This window comes from Staurois parvus, unplaced genomic scaffold, assembly GCF_062004578.1.
Source record: "Staurois parvus isolate SC_StPar_1 unplaced genomic scaffold, SC_StPar_1.0 ptg000105l, whole genome shotgun sequence".
In the NCBI taxonomy this organism is placed as follows: domain Eukaryota; kingdom Metazoa; phylum Chordata; class Amphibia; order Anura; family Ranidae; genus Staurois; species Staurois parvus.
In genome coordinates, this window is record NW_028317901.1 from 36,149 (window position 1) to 61,884 (window position 25,736).

Below are 25,736 nucleotides of genomic sequence, written 5' to 3' on the forward strand. Positions count from 1 at the left end.
CTTCTCCATATTGCTTGAAAATGGTGCGCTGCTTAATAATGTGGAACACCCTCCTTTAGTAGTTTTTCCTTAAATTGGGCTCACCGGCCAATCGAATTATCACAGGTGTCTGAGATTGTTTTCAGTGATCAAAAGAGCCCTGACACACAATGCCATCCATGAGTTAAACTGAAAAACAAAATATTTCATCTTTGTGACACTTAAATAGAATTTGCATAATAATTTGGAACAGGGTGTATACCCCCTTCCTGCCCAGGCCAATTTCCAGCTTTCAGCGCTGTCACACTTTGAATGACAATTGCGCGGTCATGCAACACTGTACCCATGAAATTTTTATCATTTTTTTTGAGACAGATGGAGCTTTCTTTTGGTAGTATTTAATCACCTCTGGGATTTTTATTTTTTCTTAAACAAACCAAAAACCACAGAAAATTTTGAAAAAAAAAAAATGTTTTTTCTTAGTTTTTGTTATACAATCTTGTAAATAAAGTGATTTTTCTCCTTCACTGATGTGTGCTAATGAGGCTGCAGTGATGGGCACTGATAGGATGCGCTGATGGACACTGATAGGTGGCACTGATGAGGAGGCACTGGTAGGTTGCACTGATGGGCATTGACAGGCATCACTGATGGGCACTGAAAGGCAGCACTGATACATGACACTGATAGGCGGCACTGATAGGCGGCACTGACTGGCACTGATAGGCGGCACTGACTGGCACTGATAGGAGGCACTGATAGGCGACACTGACTGGCACTGATAGGTGGCACTGATGGGTGACATTGAAAGTCAGCTCAGATGGGCACTGATATGTGGCATTGATGTGCACTGGTATGCACTGATATGTGGCATTGATGTGGCACTGATGGACACTGGCACGTGGCACTGATGAGCACTGACAGGTGGCACTTTTGGGGCCACACTGATCATCAGGGCACACCGATCATCAGTGCCCTGATGATCAGTGTACATTTCCCCTCTGCGGAAAGCCGATTTACTGCGTGACAGCTCAAGAGGAGAGAAATGCCGATAACTGTCATTTCCGTGTTTACATGTGATCAGCTGTGATTGGACACAGCTGATCACATCACCGAGCCGACATCTTCGGCTCTTTCCGTGATCCGCTGTGTCCGAGGGACGCAGCGCACCGGCAATCGCCGCGCTGCGCGCTCCCTGAGCCGCACATGCGCAGTGAGAATGGTAGGACGTCATATGACGTCCTATCAGAACGAAAGAAACACCTTGCGCCCGTCCTTGTACTATAGGGCGGGCGGAAGGTGGTTAAAATACAATAGTTATTATACATAGTCTGGCTGAAAAAGACAAAAGTCTATCCAGTTCAACCATTAAAAAAAAGTTATAATCCTATACCCACAGTTGATCCAGAGGAAAGCAGAAAAACCCAGCAAAGCATGATCTAATTTGCTCCTACAGGGAAAATCATTCCTTCCTGATCCCCTGAGAGGCAATCGGATATTCCCTGGATCAACTTTACCATAGTTATGAAAATGTATTTCTGATTTGATTGCTGCTAATGATGCTGACTGCAATTGATCGCATGAAGCTCTTGACTGACTATTCTGCTATGTCTGGTTTGCTCTGTACAAAGTTCAGTGGACTGTGACCCCCATCCTCTGCATTATTGCTGCAGAAACCAGTTCAGGCGCCTGGACTTGTTATCAGATGTCAGGGTTAACCTTCCCACAAGTATAAGTAAATAAATTCCTGCTAGATGCAATACTTCTGGGAAATATCCCCAACCCAGTACTGGTGTCACTTTTCCTGAGGTTACAGTTAGGAGTTCTCACACGTCTGTGTTGATTTCTTCTAATATTTTATAATCTTTCTGATCTCAGTAGTGTGTCTTGTAAACCCCAGGAATTACCTATGGAAAACGAGCAACCAAGGTGCTGGATCAATGAAAAATGTCTAAAGTTTATTAAAGCAGCACTTGAGTGGCTTACACTGTGCCTTAGGGCATTGTTTGTTTTATTCTGGTTACCCAGGAATTGCCTGTTTGATACTGGAAAAATGCTTTATTTATTTATTAATCAGTGGAGCTTTGAATCATAAGTCCTCATGCACACTGCACATTTTTACAGCTGCTGTTTTTGGCTTTTGACTTTTTTTTTTTTTTCTTTTTTCTACAGCCAGTAAGCTCCCCAGCATGTTATCCTATGTGTCCATACACACATAGACTGTAATCAACGTTTTTCGGAAGGGGGTGTTTTTTGGCTGGAAATAAACCCAGAACTAGTGGGTTTCTAGAGGAGTTTTTTTTTTTTTTTTAGCTGTAAAATCGCTCGAATGCTGAAAAATGCGGTAAATTGCGGCAAACCACAGTTTTTGAATTTTTTTTTAGCAAAATTAAATATTATAATTAAAAAAAAAAAGCCAAAAAACCACAAACGCGGCTGAACGCTAATGCAAAATTGCTGACAAACTCGCATTTTTAACGTGACTTTAAACAGCTAACGTTACCGTGTGCATGGAGCCTAAAAATAACGGTCTAGGTGTGATCAATGGGCACATATTGAGGTGATTTGGGCTTTAGACATGGGTGTAGCCTCCTTCTTTTTTTTTTGTATGTTTTGTGCTCCATTCTCATACCTTCCTTTTTTGTCTATTCCTCATATTTGCTCTTGTTGGCCGCAGTCTGGTCCCCTCCTTCCTCTGCATTCCAGGTGTCCTCTATGATGGGAAATGACCGCAATTGTTAGAGGTCCTAAGAGAGCCATATCCAGAGCACTTGTGAGCGAGATGTGTACACAGAGGAGCCGCTGTACCTGGGCCAGGAAAACCATAATAAGCTCCAGGAATAGAGGAAACTGCTCAGATTTCCTCTTGGCGATGCTTTTACTTATTTATATCATAATGGAACAATCCTGAATAAATAAAAGTTTGATCTTCTTTACAACCAATAGAGCCCTGGCTGTGGTTCTGCTATGAAATGCTGCTAGACTTTCATTTTCTTCTATTTGCGGCTTGACGCATTCTGTACTGTCCTTGGATGGCATTAATGGCTGCAGTTTGAAACCTAATTAGAGAACTTGTTCCTGGATCTGCTGCAATCAGGGATGTTCAGTGCCTCGAGATAATTGTATTTATTTGTTTTCTTCAGAGACATGTGAGTGCAGAAAGTGCGCAGGCAATGTATTATTCAGATGGCTAAAAATAAAGCCCATTATATTGCAGGATATGAAGCCTGTACTTCACCCTAAGTGGTCTTCCACCAGTCTGACCTCACGTAGGGTCTGATACATCCATCCCACCTCCGGGATAAGCCGCCTATCATTGGACATCACTTTATTGCATTCATTTTCATTGTGTTTGCCCAATGTGCTTATGCCTAAGGCAAACACTTGAAGAGGGTTCTAACCCCTCTTTCTGTTTCAATGTCAATACTTTCCACCTGTGTTTTTTTTATTTTGGCTTCGTAAATAGTGTGGTAGAACATTGCAGACATACATTTGTAATCTGTGATCATGAATGCCTTTTCCATTTTCTATTTTTTTTTTTTTTGCTATTATTATTTATAATCATAAGCAACAGTGTATATATTGTTCCATAAAGTTCTGAGTTTTTCCATGTATTTCAACGAAACGGGGAGATGACAATCAGAGTGAGTAAATAACAGTGTTAAAATAACATACAGTAACAGTGGTAGGGGGTGTGCACCCCCCAAGGGGGGAGTTATTTGTCCACAGGGTTCCACAAACACTCCAAAGAATATGCAACTGTATTTTATGATGTCAGTGCAGGACTAATGCCATAACATTTCATTTCAGGCGTGGACGAACTAACAATCCTCAACATTCTAACAAACCGCACCAATGATCAGAGGCAGGACATCGCATTTGCCTACCAAAGGAGGACCAAGAAGGTAGCTCTTCATGAAATATTTAAAAATATCCTCTCTGAGTATATGAGGCTAGATTTACATTATTGTGGATTGGGAACGTATGCAAAATTTCGTGTACTCAACCCACAGGTAAACATGCTGTGACGTGTTTTTGCTTGTGCTGAACTGCAGCACCATGTGGGATAGTGCAGTATGGATTTTTTTTTTTTTTTTTGGAGGCAGGGACTTCTCTCTGTTTCTGTGGGAAGGCCAGCCTATTAAAATGAATGGGCTGCCTACAGTAAATGCAGATTGCACAGATCTGAACAGACCCTAAATCGCACACTAGCACTAGAAATGTTATTTTAATTTTATTACAAGACAGACTTTCAGGTTATTGGAAATGATATGTGAGCAATATGGTCTTAGGCTAAGTGTACACTTACAGCTGGAGGGGGGGCAGTAAAAACAGGTGGTTGAGACACTTTTTATTTATTTATTTTCTTTCTGTTGCCTCTAAAGGAAACCATATGGTGTTGTTTACTTGCTCCAGCGGGCCAAGAATTATAGCCACTGTCACATTTGGCAGATAGTGCCACCCACTGAAAACAAACCTCCAGTGAATGGGGCCAAGCCGCAACTACCCTGCAACTGCGTGCAATGCAAAATCGCTGCACTGCTGTGGTGCGGGCCTTTTGGGGTCAATACAGACAGTGAAGATGCAACATATCGCTTCCTCACCTCCTTCTATACACCTTCTGTAATGCGCTCACCGTGGATCACTTTGTTATTTAGCCTTTAGTGTTTCATCTGTCACCACCAGTCTAATTATAACACAACCATGATGATACATTGCTGCAAATGAAAATGAAACAATCTTTCTCTCTAGGATCTCCCCTCCGCACTAAAAGGTGCTCTCTCCGGACATCTAGAGACTCTGATCCTTGGATTGATGAAGACACCGTCACAGTATGATGCCTCAGAGCTGAAAGCTGCAATGAAGGCAAGTGAGCAGGGGTATACCTAACAGCATGATGGTGTCACTAGCTCCAGTTCCATTATGTTTTCTTTCCCCAGCAGATATTTCATATATATAAACTCAACACATAAAAGTAGATACTTCTGATTTTCCAAAGCATGAAGTATATTGCTGCTGCCTGTTGCTGTTAGTGTGCCCAGGACCTTTGTGGTCTGTTTTTATAAATGGAAGGCCTCTCCCTAATTTAAATGTCCAAACAACCCAAAAGTGACATTTCAGCTCCAGGCTTGGAGTCAGGTAAGTCGACTACTAACATCTTAAAAGCAGTTCAGTGAGGAAATCTTCCCACTGTAGCACCTGGCTCCTTCCTGACACTCGTCCTTTAATATCAAGAATAAAGTAAGTGGAGTGTGAGCACCCAGACATCTAAGATGAGTTCACCTTTTATTTAAAAAAAAAAAATAATAATAATAATACATGCACATCTTTTTGTAGGTAAAAAAAATTGCATTTATTATTTATACACTGGAACCTGATCGTGGGTGCAATGCCAGACTCCTGCAGAATCAGTACACAGTCTCCCGGGCAGGCAGTTGCTGAATTGCAGGAAGAATCAATGAATTACAGGAGCGCTCACCATGCCCTCCTAGTTCACTGAGAACTACAAGCTGTCGACCTCTATGGCCGACAGTAGTTGTAGTTCTTTCATTCACAGAACTCTGTGAATGAATGATGCAGCTGTGTGGGTGTAGCCCTGCACAGCCACACTATTTTTTTGAATTGTGAGAGTGGGTGTAGGGAGAAACTTCCCCACCCACTGTCACAGGGATGGGGGTATCGGGGGGGGGGGGGGGGCAGGAGGTGGAACATCATAACATTTTCCAAAGGTAAACTTGTCCTTTTTAACCACTTCCCATCCGGCCCATGCACATGAACGGCCGGACGGGAGCAGTTCAAGAGTGGGTTGCCATTTATAAACGGCGCCCGTATTCACAGCCTGTGCGCACTCCCTGTCCTCTGGACACAGCGGAACACCGATCGCTGTACAGGACCTCTGTGAGGTCCCAATCATATGATCACTGATTGTCCAATCAGTGATCACAGGAATAGTAATACGCAAGATGTCACTTGCTGACATTGCTTACTTGTAAAATGTGTGAATGATCACAGAGGTCACATGGTACAAGGCTATTCACAACAGCCTTGTACCATGTGATTAGCTGTGACCAATCACAGCCCACACAGTATTTCTCAATGGCTGCAAGAATGCAGCCAGAGATAAGGAGAAATGATTGTGTTTACACCCATAAAGGCTGTAAAAGCAATCGGTGTAAAAAAAAAAGAAAATCTTCATCATCCCCCACAAGTAGTACAGTGTCACTATGGTGACACTGTACTGCTAGGGTGACAGTATGTTAAAAAAAAAAAACAAATATAAATAATATAAAAAAAGAAAAGAAAATTGTAAAACAAATTATAATTTTTAGTTAATTAATTTGTGTTATTTTTGTTTTACTAAAAAAGATAACTGAATAAATTTTGGCAAAGATTTATGAAGAGGTTATTTATTTGCTAAATTCTATAAGAGAACTTTTTTTTTTTCAAAATTTGTGGACTTTTTTTCATTAATATAGCAAAAAAAAATTAAAAATCCCAGTGGTGAACAAATACCACCAAAATAAAGTTTTATCTGTTTCAAAAAAATGCTAAAAAAATTCAGGGTACAGTGTTGCATGACTATGCAATTGGCATTCAAAGTGTGATAGCACTGAAAGCTGAAAATTGGCCTGGGCAGGAAGGGGGTGAAAGTGTCCAGACTTGAAGTGGTTAAGAAATAAAAAACAAAAAATTAAAAAGTCCAACAGAGAAAGTGTTAGATGGTCATGGCAGGTGTAGGACTTCTAGCACAGATCTATACACCCAAGTCCCTGAGATGTAATTATATTTGTTACCTAGCCCTTTCAGATTTTCATGGACTTGGAGGGTTTTCTAAGACATGTCTACCAGTGCTGACATTTCACCTTCACTGGAACTGATGTAGTGAATGCTGGACATATGTTTGGCCTTCTCTGAGTAGCTTGCTTACTGTGTCACAAAGATAAAACATATTTTTACTGTTAAAGGATATTTTATATGTTAGTACAAGAAGATTAAACCGTGTTAGATGTAAGGATAAGCTGTAATATTTATTTGGAGAATTATTACACTTTTTTGAGATGAATTTGTCTTTGCAGTGATGGCATTATTCTGCAGTAATTCATCTGGGGCTGCTTGGCTTAAGGCCCATTCACACCATTGCGGTGCATTAGTCTATATGTGTGTTATGTTGTGCTTTTAATGCATATTGTATTCATTTGAATGGGCTGCATAATCAAATTAAAAGGCACCAAAAAGGGGCATGTACCATTTCTGGGAGCCCAGGGCAATGTTACCGCAACCCATTAGTGTGATTGGCCCTTCGGGAAGCCTTGGAGTTGTCTAATGCAACACCAGGTTTAATTTTATATCGTATTTTTAGTCTGTCTATAGTTTAATACATTTCTAATGAAATGCTGCCTTTTTTCATTTTTTTAGGGCTTGGGTACAGATGAAGACACACTTATTGAAATCATCTGCTCACGAGAAAACAATGAAATCCTGGCAATCCAGGCTGCATACAGAGAGTGTGAGTGCTGGCAAACTTCACTAACATCATTAAGACAGACATATGTTATAGAATTATTACAAACTGGAAGATACAAAGGTGAAAGCCGTGCCGATACATGCTATTCATTCCATCTGTCATCAATCCATTGCAGTTAATAAAATGAAAGTAAACATTTCAACTGTTTTCTTGTAATAATCCTGTCCTTATGACTTTCATCCCTTCCAATGCATCATATCAAGGATTAAGGTTGGATTAGTGTGACACCTAGTGGTATGTAGATAAAAGTACATTCTGTACATGTAGAACTGGGTCTCCAGCCTTTCTACACAAAGGGCCAGTTTACTGTTTTTCAGACATTAAGGGGGCTAGAGTGTGGCCAGTGGGAGTAGAAATTGTCCTGGCATCAGTGGGGGTGAATGATGCCCCATCTTTGGTATTGAGCGGGGGGGAATAGTGCCCCATCAGTGCCCGTGGGAGGAATAGTGCCCCATCAGTGTCCATGGGAGGAATAGTGCCCCATCAGTGCCCGTGGGAGGAATAGTGCCCCATCAGCGCCTGTGGGAGGAATAGTGCCCCATCAGCACCCGTGGGAGGAATAGTGCCCCTTCCGTGTCAGCGGGAGGAACAGTGCCCCTTCCGTGTCAGCAGGAGGAACAGTGCCCCTTCCGTGTCAGCGGGAGGAACAGTGCCCCTTCCGTGTCAGCGGGGGGAACAGTGCCCCTTCCGTTTCAGCGGGGGGAACAGTGCCCCTTCCGTGTCAGCGGGGGGAACAGTGCCCCTTCCGTGTCAGCGGGAGGAACAGTGCCCCTTCCGTGTCAGCGGGCGGAGCAGTGCCCCGTCAGCGGGCGGAACAGTGCCCCGTCAGCGGGCGGAACAGTGCCCCGTCAGCGGGCGGAACAGTGCCCCGTCAGCGAGCGGAACAGTGCCCCGTCAGCGGGCGGAACAGTGCCCCGTCAGCGTCAGCGGGAGGAACAGTGGCCCGTCAGCTGGCGGAACAGTGGCCCGTCAGCTGGCGGAACAGTGGCCCGTCAGCGGGAGGAACCGTGGCCCGTCAGTGTCAGCGGGAGGAACCGTGGCCCGTCAGTGTCAGCGGGAGGAACCGTGGCCCGTCAGTGTCAGTGGGAGGAATAGTGCCCCAAGGTGTGGATAAAGGCAAGCAAAGGGCCGCATCTGGCACCCTGACCACAGTTTGGAGACCCCTGATGTAGAATATAATTTAGCAATTGATTTCTTCCAAGTGTTTATATTGACCAGAATATTTGTTTTTTTTTTCTTCCAGTATTCAAGACAGAACTGGAGAAAGACATTGTTTCTGACACATCCGGGGACTTTAGGAAACTGATGGTGGCGCTTGCTAAGGTGAGTGGCACAAGTTGACCTACAGTAACACAATCTTTTTCATAAACCTAAAAATGGTATTTTAGTAAAAGGTAGACTTAATTAACTACTATTCTTCTAAAAAAAAATGTATATACATATATTCTGCACATGCTCAGTTTGGTGTGTATAGAGGAGTTTTTTTTTTCTTGGGAGGGTGCATGTGATTAACCCAGGGCCAATTAGCACTGTCCAAACAGAGGGTCAGGGCTCATGCAGGTTCATAGGACAGTCAGAGGAGAATGAAAATTCCTCCTACAAGCTTTAACCAGTGCTGGACTCTGATAGAAGTCAAAAGACCGCTATATAGTGTTGATGAGAAAAGTTTATATTTACTAAAATAATTGCATTTTCATGTTTTGTGCACTGTGGTAGACCAGATATAGTGAATGCAGGGTCCAGGGTTTAGTGACACTTTACGTCTATGTGAAACTGTCCCATTACTGGTAAAAGGCAGTGTGTAGAAATTCTGGAACACATTTAAACTAGGAGAATAGATTTGATTAAACAAACACATTTGTAGCAATCTGCCTACATGGGGTGTCCATTTTATGTCCTCCCCACACTGTCTTGTATGTGATTTTACAATGACTGATTCCTATGTGTCATTTGTATCTTATCTCATGGCTTTCCCTTTAGCAGAACTGAACAGAAGTAGGACATTTGATGTATTATTATTTTTTGTGTCATTCCTTCTTTGAAATATAACCCCAGAAAGTCACCAGTGATCTGGTATGCTTGTATGCAGGGTAAGAGGCAAGAGGACTGTTCAGTGGTGGATTATGAAAAGATTGACCAAGATGCCAGGGTAAGTCAATTTATACCAAGCAGCAGAGATTATACACAGAAACATTTGTTATTTATATTAAAGTGTAGCTTCCCAATGCCTCAGTAATTTATAATATTATTATTCAGGATTTATATAGCGCTGATAATTTTGCTTTACAACATGAGGGCAGACAGTACAGTTTCAATACAGGAGGAATTAGAGGGCCATGCTCATTAGAGCTTACAACCTAGGAGGGAGGGTCAAGTGATACAAAGGTAATGGCTGTGGGGGGTGAGCTGATGGAGAAAATAAAACTCCAGTTTTCAGGTGGGGGCAACATAGGTTTCTCTGAAGAGGAGGGTTTTCAGGGATTGTCTAAAAGCAAACAGTAGGAGATAGTTGGACAACTTGGGGTAGGGAGTTCCACAGTATGGGAGAGGCTTGGGAAAAGTTTTGGAGGCCAGCATGGCAGGAGGTGACTCAGAAGCTAGAGAGCAGGTGGTCTTGGGAGGAACGAAGAGAACAATTAGGTTGGTATTTGGAGACTAGGTTAGTGACGTAGCTGGGGGCAGAGTTGTGGATGGCTTTGTATGTTGTTGGGTGAGCAGAAGCCAGTGGAGGGAACGGGAGACAGGGGTAGCAGACACTGAGTGGCTGGTAAGGTGGATGAACCTGGCAGCAGTATTCATGATGGACTGAAGGGGGGCTAGCCCATGTAAAGGTAATGCCACGAGGAGAGCTTTGTAGTTGGCTCCCAGTTGCCTGCAGCCACATGAACAGCCTCATTATACTATTATACTGCCCATTGTAAAGCATGACTCTTCTGTTTTCATCACCTCTATCCAATGTACTAGTTAGTGAAACTTTGGATTGGATCTGCAATATTCAGATTTATTTATGGTTTATATTTAATTTTCAGTATGGGTTCGAAGATTTACAATGATATATTGACCTTCAGAGAGGATTAAAATATATAACAAGTTCTGCCCTGATCTACCAGGACACATTTTCTTGTTACTTCTAATATATCCACCTACCCACCCTTCCATAACATGAGACTGAGTACAGCCTCCCTAGAATCAGGATCTAATCCTTCTGTGATCTCCTATTGTGGCACAGGAACTATACGAGGCCGGAGTAAAGAGAAAGGGAACAGATGTAAGCAAATGGATTTCAATCATGACAGAAAGAAGCATTCCTCATCTACAGAAAGGTATGGCATTGTTGTAAAGCTGTACTGCAGGCTGCTGAACTTCAAGTATTAAACGTGGGGCAAACTGTTGACAAACAACTTCACACACAGTTACAATTCATTTATAAATATATTTTTATTTCTGGTTAGTGATTCCTATGATCCAGGCACCCCGGCCAGACAGAACAGTTAAGTCCTGTCCTTTCTGTAGTTTTACATTACATGTGAACAATACATTACATATGAACAATGCAGCCAGGACAAGGACCTGCCCCAGCCTGTGACTGGACAGTGGGGTAGCAATTCACTTACAGAGTTATTCCCAATGTTACATGAATGCTACTTTGCATCTATGACACTACTAGTACTGGTGGTTATCAGTGACTTATAGTGTGTCTGTGATAGTGCGGTGGGCAATCTGGCGCTAACTGAGACTGACTGGACACCGACATTGTTAGTGACACTGAAACAGTGACCATAAATAACACTGTCACTGTACTAATGACAGTAGCTAGGTGAAAGGGCAATCATACGGTTTTGCTGTGGAGGGCAATCAAGAGGTTAACTGTGCCTAACAAGTGTATGCAAGTGTATATGTGCTGCTTGTACTCACACAGAATCTGACTGGCTTCTCTCACTAAACAAAACGAGCTCAGGGAGGAAGTAACTGTGTGTTCTGTGTTGTGATTGTCCACAGATGATCAGCAGGTATACAGCCATAATATATTGACTGTAACCTTCTGACAAACACATGCTGTGTCCAATCACAGCAGGGGGCACAGGCAACCGGAACAAAGTAGCGACCATACAGGTGCATCGCCTAGCTTGCAGCATGGTAAATGTACTGTGGATGGCAAGTGGTTAAATGCCATTTAAATGTCACAGTTTAGACCAGTAGATGCCCATTGACTGGTGACTGGTGTACGAGGCATCCGAGTGTTTTCTTGAATTGTGGATTGAACCCTGAAGTCGGTAGGCGCTAGAAGGGACTACTTTATAGTGTCTTAAAGTGGAGTTCCAGTCAATCTGTAAAAAAAAAAAATCAGCAGCTACAAAAAAAAAACAAAAACAGCCACTCACTTGTCCCTCAATCCCCGTTCACAGACCGCCCTGTGTTCCCGGTGCTGGTATCTTCAGTGTGGGTCCCCGGCTGTAACCGCTTGCGGCTTCACAGCCGGGTGCCAATCATGCATGCGCGAGTAGCACTGTGCTTTGTGAATGGTCCCGTAGTCTTCTGGGACCTGTCACATGTCCCAGAAGACTATGGGGGGACAACTTTCGTTTCTGGTTGCCTAGGCCAGTGGTCTCCACACTGTGATGCGGCCCTTTGCTTGCCTTTATGTGGCCCTTGAGCAATATTCCTCTCATTGATACAAGGCATTATTTTCTCCTACTGACACTAATGATGGGGCATCATTCTTTCCACAAACACCAACAATGGGGCACTATTCTTCCCACTGATACCAACAATGTTGCACTAGTCCTCCTACTGACACCAAGGATAGGGCACTATTCCATCCACTGACACCAACAGTAGGGCACTATTCCATCCACTGACACCAACAGTGGGGCACTATTGCTTTGATTGATACCAACAATGGGGCACTATTCCTCCAACTGACACAAATGATGGAATTCTATTCTTTCCACTGATTTCAACAATTATTATTATTATTATACAGTATTTATAAAGCGCCAATAGTTCACTCAGCGCTGTACATTACAAAGGGGGACAGAACATGTGACAGAACAATACCAATACAATGCAAAACATGAGGGGATTGAGGGCCCTGCTCTTTCGAGCTTACAATCTAGGACATGGGGCATTATTCCTCCTTCTGACCACAAGTGCTATGCAATTTTTTTTCTCCCACTGAACAACAAGCCCAAGGCATTTTCTACACCTATGCCAGTGGCCCTCCTAAAGTCTGAAGGACAGTACACTCGCCTTTTGTTTAACTCCTTGGTGCCTCCCGGCCCTTTAAGGGTTTCAGGAGGCGGGGCGGGGTTTAGGGTCATGTGACCGCCATGACACGCTGTCACAGAGTATAAATATATTAAATACTCTAAATTTCCCTTACGAAAAGTATCACTCTCACCCTTGAAAGTGCAAACAAAATGTAAATAATATCTTTTCGATACTCCCTCACCTCCCACCAGTGCAAAACAAATACCAACAAATGTCCACATATAAGTCCAAAAAAATGAAAGTCCAAAAATACAGTGCTTTCCAATAAGTAGTGTTTTTCAAACGTTAAAGAACACTCCACTTTGCTGAATTCCAATCCAGGACCTCAAAATCAGGATACCCTCTTGCAATGCAGACCAAGCAGAATTCCTTCAAAGCAATCCAGAGTTTCCCCCTCTTCGGAAGCTTCTATTTGCTTCCAATCCACCTTCCCAGTTCCTCAAAAGGGGCAGATAGTACACAACTCAGTGAAGTATATATAAAAGGATTTCACAATTTATTAGTATCTTACATAAAAAACGCCAGCGTCCATCCTCTCCCACAGTCCATGTATCTGAATTCCAGTGTTCAAGATGGCCGTGCCGCTACTTCCGGTTTGAAATCGTATAGTACGTCCTTACGTCCTTGACGCGTTTCGTCACTTCCGACTTGTTCACAAGGGAACCCTTGTGAACAAGTCGGAAGTGACGAAACGCGTCAAGGACGTAAGGACGTACTATACGATTTCAAACCGGAAGTAGCGGCACGGCCATCTTGAACACTGGAATTCAGATACATGGACTGTGGGAGAGGATGGACGCTGGCGTTTTGTATGTAAGATACTAATAAATTGTGAAATCCTTTTATATATACTTCACTGAGTTGTGTACTATCTGCCCCTTTTGAGGAACTGGGAAGGTGGATTGGAAGCAAATAGAAGCTTCCGAAGAGGGGGAAACTCTGGATTGCTTTGAAGGAATTCTGCTTGGTCTGCATTGCAAGAGGGTATCCTGATTTTGAGGTCCTGGATTGGAATTCAGCAAAGTGGAGTGTTCTTTAACGTTTGAAAAACACTACTTATTGCACTGTATTTTTGGACTTTCATTTTTTTGGACTTATATGTGGACATTTGTTGGTATTTGTTTTGCACTGGTGGGAGGTGAGGGAGTATCGAAAAGATATTATTTACATTTACACGCTGTCACAGAGGTCACATGATTGGGAAAGGTCCTGATCGAAAGAGGAGATTGGGACCTTTCTGTGAGTACCGGACATGTGTGCTGGGGGCGCGCGCTCTCAGCACATATGTTTTTTTTAAATAGAGCGCAAATGTGCGGTCGCTCGGCGTCTAGGCCCAGAAAAAGTTTGGAGACCCCTGGTCTAGGCGATCGCAGTGGAAGTGAGAGCGAGTACTTGTCAATTTCTGGTACCTGCTTCGACACTGCCCCCCCCTACTCGGGGGACCAGTCCTTAAAGCAGAACTTCCCCAATTCTCAGTCAGCTCCGAGTGGAGAGCAGTGACTGTCGGTCCTCTAGCACTTGCTAGAGAGGGGGTGGGCCCATCTGGCTTCGGCTGTCAGCCATGCGCAGAGAACCAGAGCTCACTGTCAATCCAGACATTGGTGTGGATCCTGACGACATGGTTGGGATCTGTCCAGGGTCTGGAGCCCATAATTAGCTGACTCTGGGTCACAAGAGAACAAAAGTGCACTCCTGTGACCCAGAAGACAAGTACAGACAAAAACTGCTTTGGCCACACTTTACTTTTAGATTGGGAGCTGATCATTGTACATGGAGGTTGTAAAGCAGTGTAAATAGATGTCTTGCTGTCTCTGTTCACGGCTTTCAGTCAGGATGTGTACTTGAAAAGAGCAGAAAAGAATGCTTCTTCCAACACAAATACCATCTCCCTAGAGATCTGCTTGAGACTTCTTGTCTGCTTTTCACTCTGTGCTTTTCTCAGTAGACCAGATTATTATTGATTTATCATCTTGTATGCAGCATTGGCTGTTTAAAGCTGAACTCCGGGCATATACAAAAGACGCAGATTGGTATGGCGAAGTATTAATAATTAATTTAAAGTACATTTCTAAAGTGCAAAAGGTGTAAGTAACAGAATTTTGACTTGGTGTCTGTATTCTGCAATATCCTGTAAAACTGTGCAGTCTGTTGTGCTGCATTCAAATATGCTGGCAAAGAACAGACTGAGGACTGAGGACAGACTGAGGACTGAGCAGAGAGATCACCTGATCAGTCTGCAGGTCTGTCACTGTCCAATCACAGGGAGGACACTGTTGGATGAGCAGAAATATAAATACTGAAGAGATGCAATTATTAATGATGTGACTTCTCTGCAAATGTAGGCTTTCAAGAGTTTTTTTTTTTTTTCCGTTTTATAAAATGTTCCAAAGCTTTTTTTTTTTTGCTGTTCTTATATATTAATGTTGATTGTTTCATGTCTAGTGTTTGAAAGGTACAAGAGCTACAGTCCATATGACATGCAGGAGAGCATAAAGAAAGAGGTGAAAGGTGACCTGGAGAATGCATTCCTTAACCTTGGTAAGTGGTTTTCTCTGATATTAAACTGTGATCCTTAGTCCTTTAAAGAGTATGTAAACCCAACATCGCATATTCCTGATATGTGCCTGCTGTACCATGTACTTGTATGAAAAAGTATCCTGTTTTCTTTGTATTGCTTCCTTTTTGTATAAAATCCCTGGTGTCTCAGGGAGAGGACATATTTATCTTTTATGAGTTTTGTATCCTCTTAAAGTGGACTTTCAGATTGTTAACCACTTGCCCTCCTGTGGATTTACCCCCCCCTCCTGACCAGGCCATTTTTTGCATTATGGCGCTGCATTACTTTAACTGACAATTGCACGGTCATGCAATTCTGCATCCAAATGAAATTTATGTCCTTATTTTTTTTTTTCCCACAGATAGAGCTTTCTTTTGGTGGTATTTGATCGCCTGTACATTTTTTTTTTTTTCTTTAGTGCTATAAACAAAAAAATATTTAGAAATATGGAAAGTGCCACTAGGAACAATATTAAGAAGAATTTGTATGAAAATTATATCAGATGAGAAAGCTATATTCGGAAGAGCAGCTTATGTCACCTTTGAAGGACAAGGTGCATGTCAAACAATCACTAAAGACACGTTCCTCAAAAATAATAGATCTCTAAATATGCAAACTCAGCAGATTAATATTGGTGCACAAAATAAAATAATATAAAATAATACACTACATAATACCATACAGCGCATACTTGCTCTGTATGGTATTATGTAGTGTATTATTTAATATTGGTGCACAAAATAAAATAATATAATAAATAATTATCGAGACTGCGAATGGCGGCGCGCATAGGACTCGCTCCTTACCCGGAACTGCAAAATCACGTATATATACGCCAGAACAGAGAGCTGTAAATGACAGTCATGTGATGGTCATGTGATCACTAAGTCCTCACACTTAAAGCTGGCGAGGGACAGATGCAGCATTAGACCAATGCTGCATCAACCTAGGTAAGTATGATTTTAAAAAAAGAAGCAATCCCACGCTTCTCTTTTAATAAACCCTTGCACTAATTATTATTATAATACAGTGTTTATATAGCGCCAAAAAGTTTGCTCAGCGCTGTACAATATAGTGGGGGACAGTACATGAGACAATACAGTAACAAAACAATATACGAGAGGTTCGAGGGCCCTGCTCACTAATATTATGTGACATAAAAAATTGGAACAACCACCATTTTATTCCCTAGGGTCACTGCATTCAGAAATTATATTCTGTTTGGGGGTTTTGATTCATACTCAGGATCAAAATTATTCTAATGTGTGCAAAAAAAACCCCACAAAAACAGCTCGGACAACAAAAAGGTTAAGACAATCTGACAAGTTGAGAAAACAAATTAGAATATATGTGTAGGGCAGCGCTGCTAAATACCTAAACAAATCACATAAACCCCCCTACTTCTCAATCATACATAAAATGGTGCTAAATATCCATAACTTCAGTGATAAGAGGACACAATTGTAAATTAAATGCCATTAATCCCAAAAAGTGCATCAATATGTTAAAAAAAAAAAAAAGCGTAAATGGATAAGTAAATGACCACTAGCCCTTCAAATCAGATGGTACTCAATATAATAGACAACCCCACCCCCCAAAAAAATACAATGTAAATATACCAAAAATGACGTGAAAACACTCAGCTGACCACCAAACCCAACTATGACCACCAAACCCCTCAAATAAGCAAATCGTAAATGAATAAATATTGTAATAAAAAATAACAAGCAATCTCAGAATAAATCATGAGAATGTAAACACCAAGCTGACCATCAAATCCACAGTGGAAAATGTGCAGGATAAATGACCCAAAATGTGTAATAAAAATAAAGATCAGTCAATAGTGGAAGATTCAGAATAGTGTTGTAATCCCACTGTAGCAATATAAATCCTTAAAGTGACTCTTCAAAGAAATCTACCACGGTGTTCATTCCCCACCAGGCGTGCACGCTCACCTCCTCCTTCTCCTGACCTATATACTATACAGGTCAAAAAATGCTCACAGTATCCATGATCATTCCAACATGTTCAATAGTTTCCAATGGCAATAAGGAGTATGATCCCTCCAGATGACTCGCTTTAAATTAATGGATGGATAGTGAATGGATGCTCAGAAAATAGCAGACCGAAAGCTTCCCATAGTGTACAAGACTCTAACAATAAAATACAATAGAATAAAACTCACAAAGGCAGCGAGGTACAGGACATACATAGCTCCTCTCACAGACATTGGGTGTACCAATATGGCGACTTCCAGTGGTGTACCGGAAGTGACAGCACCATGTATTTCCACTTGTGTCCTCCCGTGAAGGAGGTCTGAACAAGCCCAACAATATTTTTTCTTTACAAATCAATTACCTGCAGACACCAGATTTTTGCAGCTGGATTGACAGGTATATGTGAATGTTGGCAGATGCTGATCCTGTATGAAGTAATGACAGATATGTCCAGGCTGGGACATCCATCCTAACTGCAGGTAACTGCTTGTTGTGCTGATACATGAGAACAGTGACAACTGCTGTCAACCTGTCATTACTTTGTACACACCACGGCTGTTCCTCCCATTTCAGCCACAATAATCTGCTCATTCTTGCTGCTGGAATCCAGTGTCTGCAGGGAATTGCCCACGTGACAGAGGCCTATTGTTAAAAACTGTATTATTTTTAATTATTTAAAAAAAATGATTTCATTTGTAGGTAATGTAGCTTTACACTGCTTTTGTAGCAGAATTCTAGGTGTCTATGGAAACAAAAAAAGGGATTTGCAAATGAGACAAACGCTCTTGTTTTGCCTAATGTGATTATTTCCTAGGATCGTTATGCCCTCTAGTGGTCAAAATGTGATCCCTCCTTTAGGAAAATGCAGCTTTGCTAGATGGCGCTGATGATTGAGGGAAATAAAGATTAGACGAAAAGGGAGACTTTTTGTTGCTTCTGTGCCAATATTTTTCCCTTTTTTTCTTTTTTATACTGTGTTTTTTTGTAAATCAACCCCCTAAACTTATATATTAGTGTCCTTTTTTAAAACAAGGCAAATTATGTAGTGAAACATACTTTTTATCTACAGTAACAAAATTAACCACTTCAAGTCTGGACAATTTCACCCCCTTTCAGTTCAGGCCAATTTTCAGCACTATCACAGTTTTGAGTGACAATTGTGCGGTTGAGCAACACTGTAACCATATGACATTTTTATAATTATTTTGAAACTGAGCTTTCATTTGGTGGTATTTGATCCCCACTGTGTTTGTTTTTTTTTTTTAAAAATACTGAAAATTTTGAAGAAATATTTTTGCTTAGTTTTTGTTGTAAAATTTTGCAAATAAATCTTTCTTTAGGCCAAAATGTATTCTGCTACATTTTGGGGGTAAAAATAACCCAAAAAAGTGTAGACTCTGTATATTATTTAGTCTGTGTGAAAGCTATATAAACTATGGGATATATATATTTGAAAATTAATCAGTTGAGACCCTAAAATGCTGGGATGATGTATGGCAGTGGTCAGGATGCTGGTATTTGGGTATGGCAGTGATCGGAATGCGGGTATGGTGGTGATCGGAAATTGCGGGTATGGTGGTGACCGGAATTGTGGGTATGGCGGTGATCGGAAATGAGGGTATGGCAGTGATTGGAATGTGGGTATGGCGGTGATTGGAACGCGGGTATGGCGGTGATTGGAACGCGGGTATGGCGGTGATCGGAAATGCGGGTATGGCAGTGATTGGAACGTGGGTATGGCGGTGATTGGAACGTGGGTATGGCGGTGATTGGAACGTGGGTATGGCGGTGATTGGAACGTGGGTATGGCGGTGATTGGAACGTGGGTATGGCGGTGATTGGAACGTGGGTATGGCGGTGATTGGAACGCGGGTATGGCGGTGATTGGAACGCGGGTATGGCGGTGATCGGAAATGCGGGTATGGCGGTGATTGGAACGTGGGTATGGTGGTGATTGGAACGCGGGTATGAGGTATGGTGGTGATTGGAACGCGGGTATGGGGTATGGCGGTGTTGTGTGCACTGGGACAGGTGACAGGGCTGGCTGTATTGTTTACTATATACTACAATGGGCAGTGATCAGGGACTCTGGGGTGGCTGGCACTGTAGTCTGAGTGTACATGCAGTCTGAAAGGCTGCTGTACACTCAAAAGCTGCTACTTCGCTTCTCTCTGCTGTCACAGTGAGAGGAGAGAGAACTGATCTTAACTGTCAGTTTCAATGTTTACAATGTCTGTGAGTCGCGCAGGAGCTGCTGATGCGGGCTGATGTACAGGTACGTTAGCCCGCATCGGCAAAGAGGTTAATGAATACTAATCAAATTAGTGCATTTTTTTTTAATTTTTCATGAATATTGGTCTGTTTGGATTAAAATAAAATAATTTTTGCAAGACGATATCCCACCATTGGGTCTCTGTGTCCCTTTTTTGTTCTCTGTATGTACGGTGCTTTGAGCGGCTGCATGTAACATTGTAGTTGCAACAGGGAGTGCGCACATAGTCGACTCCTGCAGGACTCCCTAGGTCCCAGTAAGCACTGGGAGAACAAACATAATGGGAGTCTGGCAGCGCAGACAGGGAAGAGTTTGAGAAATAACCTAAAAAAAAAAAACAGCAAGTCCATATAGGTTATGTTATTATCTAATTTTTTAAAATAAAATTACCTTATCGATTTAGTAAGTAATGATAAAGTTATTTCTGGATAAACTGGCCCATGGCAGAAATGTAAACAATTCTGTGGTCCAGGGTGTACAGGGGTGGGAGCTGAACTGGTTAAAAATGCCTTAAAGGGGAGAGGATCTCATCATGCAGCTTAAAGGACAACATTGGAAATACTCAACTCTAAAGGAATAATCACATGCTTGGGGTTGCCCTAAAGCTGCATGTGGTGTTATGAAACAGTACAGTGTTTGTCCTTTCAGAGTGACAGTTTTTTTTTTCTCTTTTTAAAATGTCTCTGTGTGAGGTATGCATCCTCCTGGGTGGCCATGAAAGGGCAGGTAGCGAATGTTTGCCCCCTTCCGTCTTCCTGCACCTGACCAGGCCACATGACTTTCAAAATTGGCCATCCTTGCAAAACATCTTGACCTGATCTTGAGGTACCCTATAAAGGATGTGGGAGTTATTTGGGTGGCACTTGTACAAGAAGCTGCCTTCTTAATAAGTGGACCCCCCCCCAGAGAACTGCCCCATCCCAGGGGAATGAGTTCAGCTGTACATTAGCAACCTTTACCCATTCCCACCAAGTGTACATTTGAGGACATTATTTTCAATTTACTTACAATGTAAATCACATCATCTAACCAGTCTCTAATTGACAGACCCCCGGCACGGCAGTAATTACCAGTGACAACATTGACCAAATATGGTAATGATGTCTCCTGGATCCCTGGCTGTTGTGGGTTTTTTTTTCCCATACTACAGCATCTGGTGATTCTAGCTGGCAAACTGACCAATTTGGGCCAGTTTCTTCGGTAGGTCCTCAAACCACAAACAGGCTGGGTTTAACTTGAATCTGAATCTTGTTCCCAATGGTTGATGGATTGTGATACATGAGATCCCACAATTTTACTACAGCTAGTGTACTGAATGTTTGAATCCCATAGAAACCAGTGTGGCCAGGTTGACATTTTAGGGTCATAACTTCTCCTTATTGTTTTCTTCCTACAGTGCAGTGTATTCAGAACAAGCCCCTGTATTTTGCGGACAGGCTGTATGACTCCATGAAGGTAAGATCAACATTCACAAATAATTTGAAACATTTTAACAGAGTATTTTGGTCTCTTCAGAAAAATGACAGGTCACCACATATCCTGGAAACTTAATAAATAAATGCAGGACCCATTTCCAGTCAATTATTTACACCATTTTCCATGTAAAATGTGAGAAACTTCACACTTGTACTTGACAAGTGTAAATGCAACATTTAATTGAAAATAGATAGTTCAGGAATACAGGGTCCCATATAGAAAACCAATGTGCAGAGAAATGTGTAGGCTGCCATTGCTTAGTTCCGGAAATGCTAAATGCTTGGCTCTTCTACTGATTTAAAGGCTTCAGTACTTGATCTAAAACAAGTATGCAGATCCAGAGCTCTGTCTTTGCTCCTATTTCAGTGACTGCATTCTTTTTCTGGGTAAGTGACTTACAGACTCTAAAGGTGACTAGATGGTTTCTCTGGTGAAAAGAACCCTGACCAACTTGGAATACAACCACTGACCAAATTTGGCACAATGACCAACAAACCAAGCCACAGCTGGATTTTAAAGAGGAATTGCAACTGCTGATCAGTGGGATCATTGAATGTAGGAAAGCCCTCCACCATTTCCCTGTTAAGCTGGGCCCACTGGCAGATCCACAATGGGTATAGACTACGGTTTGTGGTGTCCATGATACCCTTGGAAAGGATTTTGTCAAAGTGTTTGTAATCACTCTTCAAGGTCTTCCTATATGGGAATTGTGAAGGGAAGGTTTGGCAGCTGCAGAGACTCTGAAGCACCCAAGACTGGAAACAGCAGGAAGATCCTCCCAGATTTTTCTGAAACTGTCTTTTAGTTAAGAAGACGGTGACCCATCAAGGATAATCTTGGCAGGTAGAGGTTGAAGCATCTCAGAATCTGGGTAGATCAGCCATAGTCTTGTGTGACTGTAGTAAAAATCCTTACCAACAAGGCAGGGGAATTGGTCCTGCCTGGTAGAGCGAGAGAGAGAACTCCCAGTGATGAGTTTCTGTGATTTACTCTATAATCATAGGACGTAATTCCAGGCTTGCAGATGTTGCACCTTCAGAAGGCACAGAACAAACATGTTAGTGTGATGTAAGCTGGATTCAGAGGTGACAAGGTATGTTGGCTGCAGGAATGGATCCAAGATTACAGTTCCATGTTACTTTTTGCAAGGCAGGAGTAACAGCGGAGAGATGCTTCCTCAGTGCTGAATGGAGAAAAATATGCTCTCTCTTCAGCAGGCATATGATGTCAATGGCTTAGTTCCTCAGTGTTAACCCTTTTTCATGGTTGGAACAGGTGAGAAGAGAGAATTTTAAAGCTACCAGTTAGAAATCCCCTAAAAATGACTGAAGAGACTTACAGAAATTCAAGCCCAGGCCAGGGCTGCAGAAGATTTGTTTTTTTTTTTATTCTTAGCAAAGAGATGGATGGGTTTTGTGTGGATTGGAACACACATAGAAGCAGCAGGATATATGTACAAGTATAGAGCTTATATGACATACAAAAACTTTCCAGAGATCCTTTTAATGGTTAAACATTCTGATGTCTAAATTGGACAGAAACCCTCCCAACTCCCATTTGGTTCCTTGACCTATAATAGACAAGAGTGGCCTTATCATTCAAATAGATAAGGAATAAAATGGAAGCCAGGGACATCACAATCCCTAACAGCACCCAGTAATCCAAACAAATGAAGCAACGTCTGGTGTTCAGCCTGAACAGCCTATGCACAGACAGGGTGCTAGGATTCCTACCCGAAACTGTCAGGAGTGGCTTGTGCCATATTATCTAAGCAGGTATCTGTGCCACCTACAGCAATTTCTATTTCAAAGTGAAACAGAAACTAGTGCATGTCTGTCCCTAATTAACGGAATGCTGCAGTTTTCCATATAGAAACCTGTCGCTGATTCCCATCAGGTGCGACCTTGTCATAGAGGCATAGGCGACATTAGCTATCTGAATTCCTGTATCCTCCACTGGATGAGAATAAAAAAGAAAAGTTTAGTTTTAGATTTCTGAACAGAATGACTCTCATGAGTGTAGTTTTGTCCGTTTATGTAGGCTGTTTTTGGACTGAAAGGCAACTTGTCTTTTGTGAATCATCTGTCTGTATTCAATTGGGAATTAACCTGTTGTAACATTTTGTCTGCCAGGGAAAAGGCACCAGAGATAAAGTCTTGATCCGGATTATGTTGAGCCGCAGTGAGGTAGACCTGCTTAAAATCAAAGCAGAATTCAAGAAGAAATATGGCAAATCTTTGTCCTACTTCATTTCAGTAAGTGTGATGCAATATTGTATTTTTTTTTTTTTTTTTTTTGTACTGTAGCAGCCATACACATAGGTATTTTCATGTTATGTGCACACTGTAGGAGTAAGGGCAGCTGACAGACTGCAGGACTCTAATGGGTTGTTAGGCTTTAAAACTGGTTATTAGTATGTACCCAATGGATATACCCTGTATGTACTCCAATGGATATACCCTGTATGTACTCCCAATGGATATACCCTGTATGTACTCCCAATGGATATACCCTGTATGTACTCCAATGGATATACCCTGTATGTACTCCCATGGATATACCCTGTATGTACTCCCATGGATATACCCTGTATGTACTCCCATGGATATACCCTGTATGTACTCCCATGGATATACCCTGTATGTACTCCCAATGGATATACCCTGTATGTACTCCCAATGGATATACCCTGTATGTACTCCCAATGGATATACCCTGTATGTACTCCAATGGATATACCCTGTATGTACTCCCATGGATATACCCTGTATGTACTCCCATGGATATACCCTGTATGTACTCCCAATGGATATACCCTGTATGTACTCCCAATGGATATACCCTGTATGTACTCCAATGGATATACCCTGTATGTACTCCCATGGATATACCCTGTATGTACTCCCAATGGATATACCCTGTATGTACTCCCATGGATATACCCTGTATGTACTCCCATGGATATACCCTGTATGTACTCCCATGGATATACCCTGTATGTACTCCCAATGGATATACCCTGTATGTACTCCCATGGATATACCTTGTCAAAGTGCAGCCAAAATAACAATAATAGTAATGATAAAAAGAAAAATCAGCAAAGGGAACAAGACAAAGCTTGAGCTGCGCAGTATAGGAGAGAGGTCACGCTTTTTTGGAAAACTCCAACTCTGTAGGGGAGCGGTAGACTGCTGCTCACATACTGACAAGAGCGGTCCTTTATGCAGCACACCACCTTGCACTGATGTTTTCATGCTGCTGTGGCTTGTAACAATATCAGCTAAGGGCAGCAACACATTTAGCAATATACTGTATGTTTGCCTGCATTACCTAGGAGTTCCAACATAGGACTTCAGTTGCAGGCATCATTGTGTAAATGTCCTGGATCCTGTTGTAGATGTCAACTAAATTCCTATGTAGTTTGTTTGTGGGCATACAGATTATACTGACTATATGAACAGATTAAAAAATAAATGTAAATATATGGGTAATACACTGCAGGTGGGGGTCAGTGGGGGCTATAATTAAAGCATTTATAAGTACTTTGCATGTAGAATTTTTTTTTTACTTCATCATTACTTTGTCTTTTGCAGCAAGACACAAAAGGAGACTATCAACGTGCCCTGCTAAACCTATGTGCTGGAGATGACTGAGCTACATGTTATTCCTGCTCCCCTGATTTAAGATGCCTTACTGCTTGTCCTGACCATAGTCTACACAGAGCTCCTACCGACCGTCTATCCCAGTGTCACCTGGCTGCTCCTCTTTAATGTACTGACTAATACGCTACCATCTAAATATATGTATATTTTTTTTTCTGTAACCTGTCTTGTGTGTTTTGTTTTTTTTCTGTTTTGTTTTGACAATGCATCTAATTAGATTTTCATGACTATTCCAAATGAATAGTGCTGATCAAGACCATATTGTGCCTTGTGGTCAGTGCCAAGACAAGGTTATCTAGTGCCCAGGACAAAGATGTCAAACAGCGCCTGCCGAAAATGTATGGGCATTATGCGTCTCCTCCCTGTCCCCCCCCCAGAAAATGCAGGTAGTATAGAGGGGCTATAGGATTGCAGTATTGGGGCCCCACACTACTAGAGATGCCACTGGCTGTCAGATTGCCACTGTGCAGTGTTTTTTTTACCAGCCCCCATGGGGGGAGGGGGGGGGGGAGTAAAATACTGTACAGTGGCAATTGGGCAGTCTGAATCCAGGAGAGCTGCAGTAACAGGTGGAGTTGATGGGAAGAGACAGCACAACCCATCTCCCCTCCCAGCTCCCTCCTCCTTTCCAGATCTGGCTTGTCTCCTCCAGAGCTAAGCTGGCAGGAGTAGTGAAGCTACTACTCCTGTCAACTTGTAGGTAGAAACGTGGTGCCCCCACTACACTTCACATGATACCACTGCGCCCTGGGCAACTGACCTTGCTTTTGGTGGACAGACAACACTGCGCACATTATTAAAATCCTTTGGTGCAGCCATGAATGAACAATTGGATCATCCATCCTACTGTGGACACTGCAATTGCTCATTATGTAGGCCAGGGGTGTCCAACCTTTTTGTCTTTCCTGGGCCACATGGGAAGAAGAGGCTACACTAACAATAAGAGCTGATGAGCAGTAAAAGTAATACAGATCACAAGGTAACAATCACTGATATA

The 25,736-nt window shown here is 42.2% G+C and overlaps 1 protein-coding gene across 1 annotated transcript in view; it reads left to right on the top strand.

Annotated features, from left to right (window-relative positions):
• Positions 1 to 24,900, top strand: part of ANXA2 (annexin A2) — a 45,395-nt gene extending 20,495 nt beyond the window's left edge. The window contains exons 4-13 of the mRNA XM_089671346.1: positions 3,790 to 3,884; positions 4,732 to 4,845; positions 7,396 to 7,486; positions 8,748 to 8,827; positions 9,594 to 9,653; positions 10,734 to 10,827; positions 15,218 to 15,313; positions 20,998 to 21,056; positions 23,210 to 23,332; positions 24,671 to 24,900. Of these exons, the coding sequence (XP_089527472.1) occupies positions 3,790 to 3,884; positions 4,732 to 4,845; positions 7,396 to 7,486; positions 8,748 to 8,827; positions 9,594 to 9,653; positions 10,734 to 10,827; positions 15,218 to 15,313; positions 20,998 to 21,056; positions 23,210 to 23,332; positions 24,671 to 24,730 (872 nt within the window). The 3' untranslated portion in view covers positions 24,731 to 24,900. The remainder of the gene's footprint in view (positions 1 to 3,789; positions 3,885 to 4,731; positions 4,846 to 7,395; positions 7,487 to 8,747; positions 8,828 to 9,593; positions 9,654 to 10,733; positions 10,828 to 15,217; positions 15,314 to 20,997; positions 21,057 to 23,209; positions 23,333 to 24,670) is intronic.
• Positions 24,901 to 25,736: the final 836 nt, after the last annotated feature.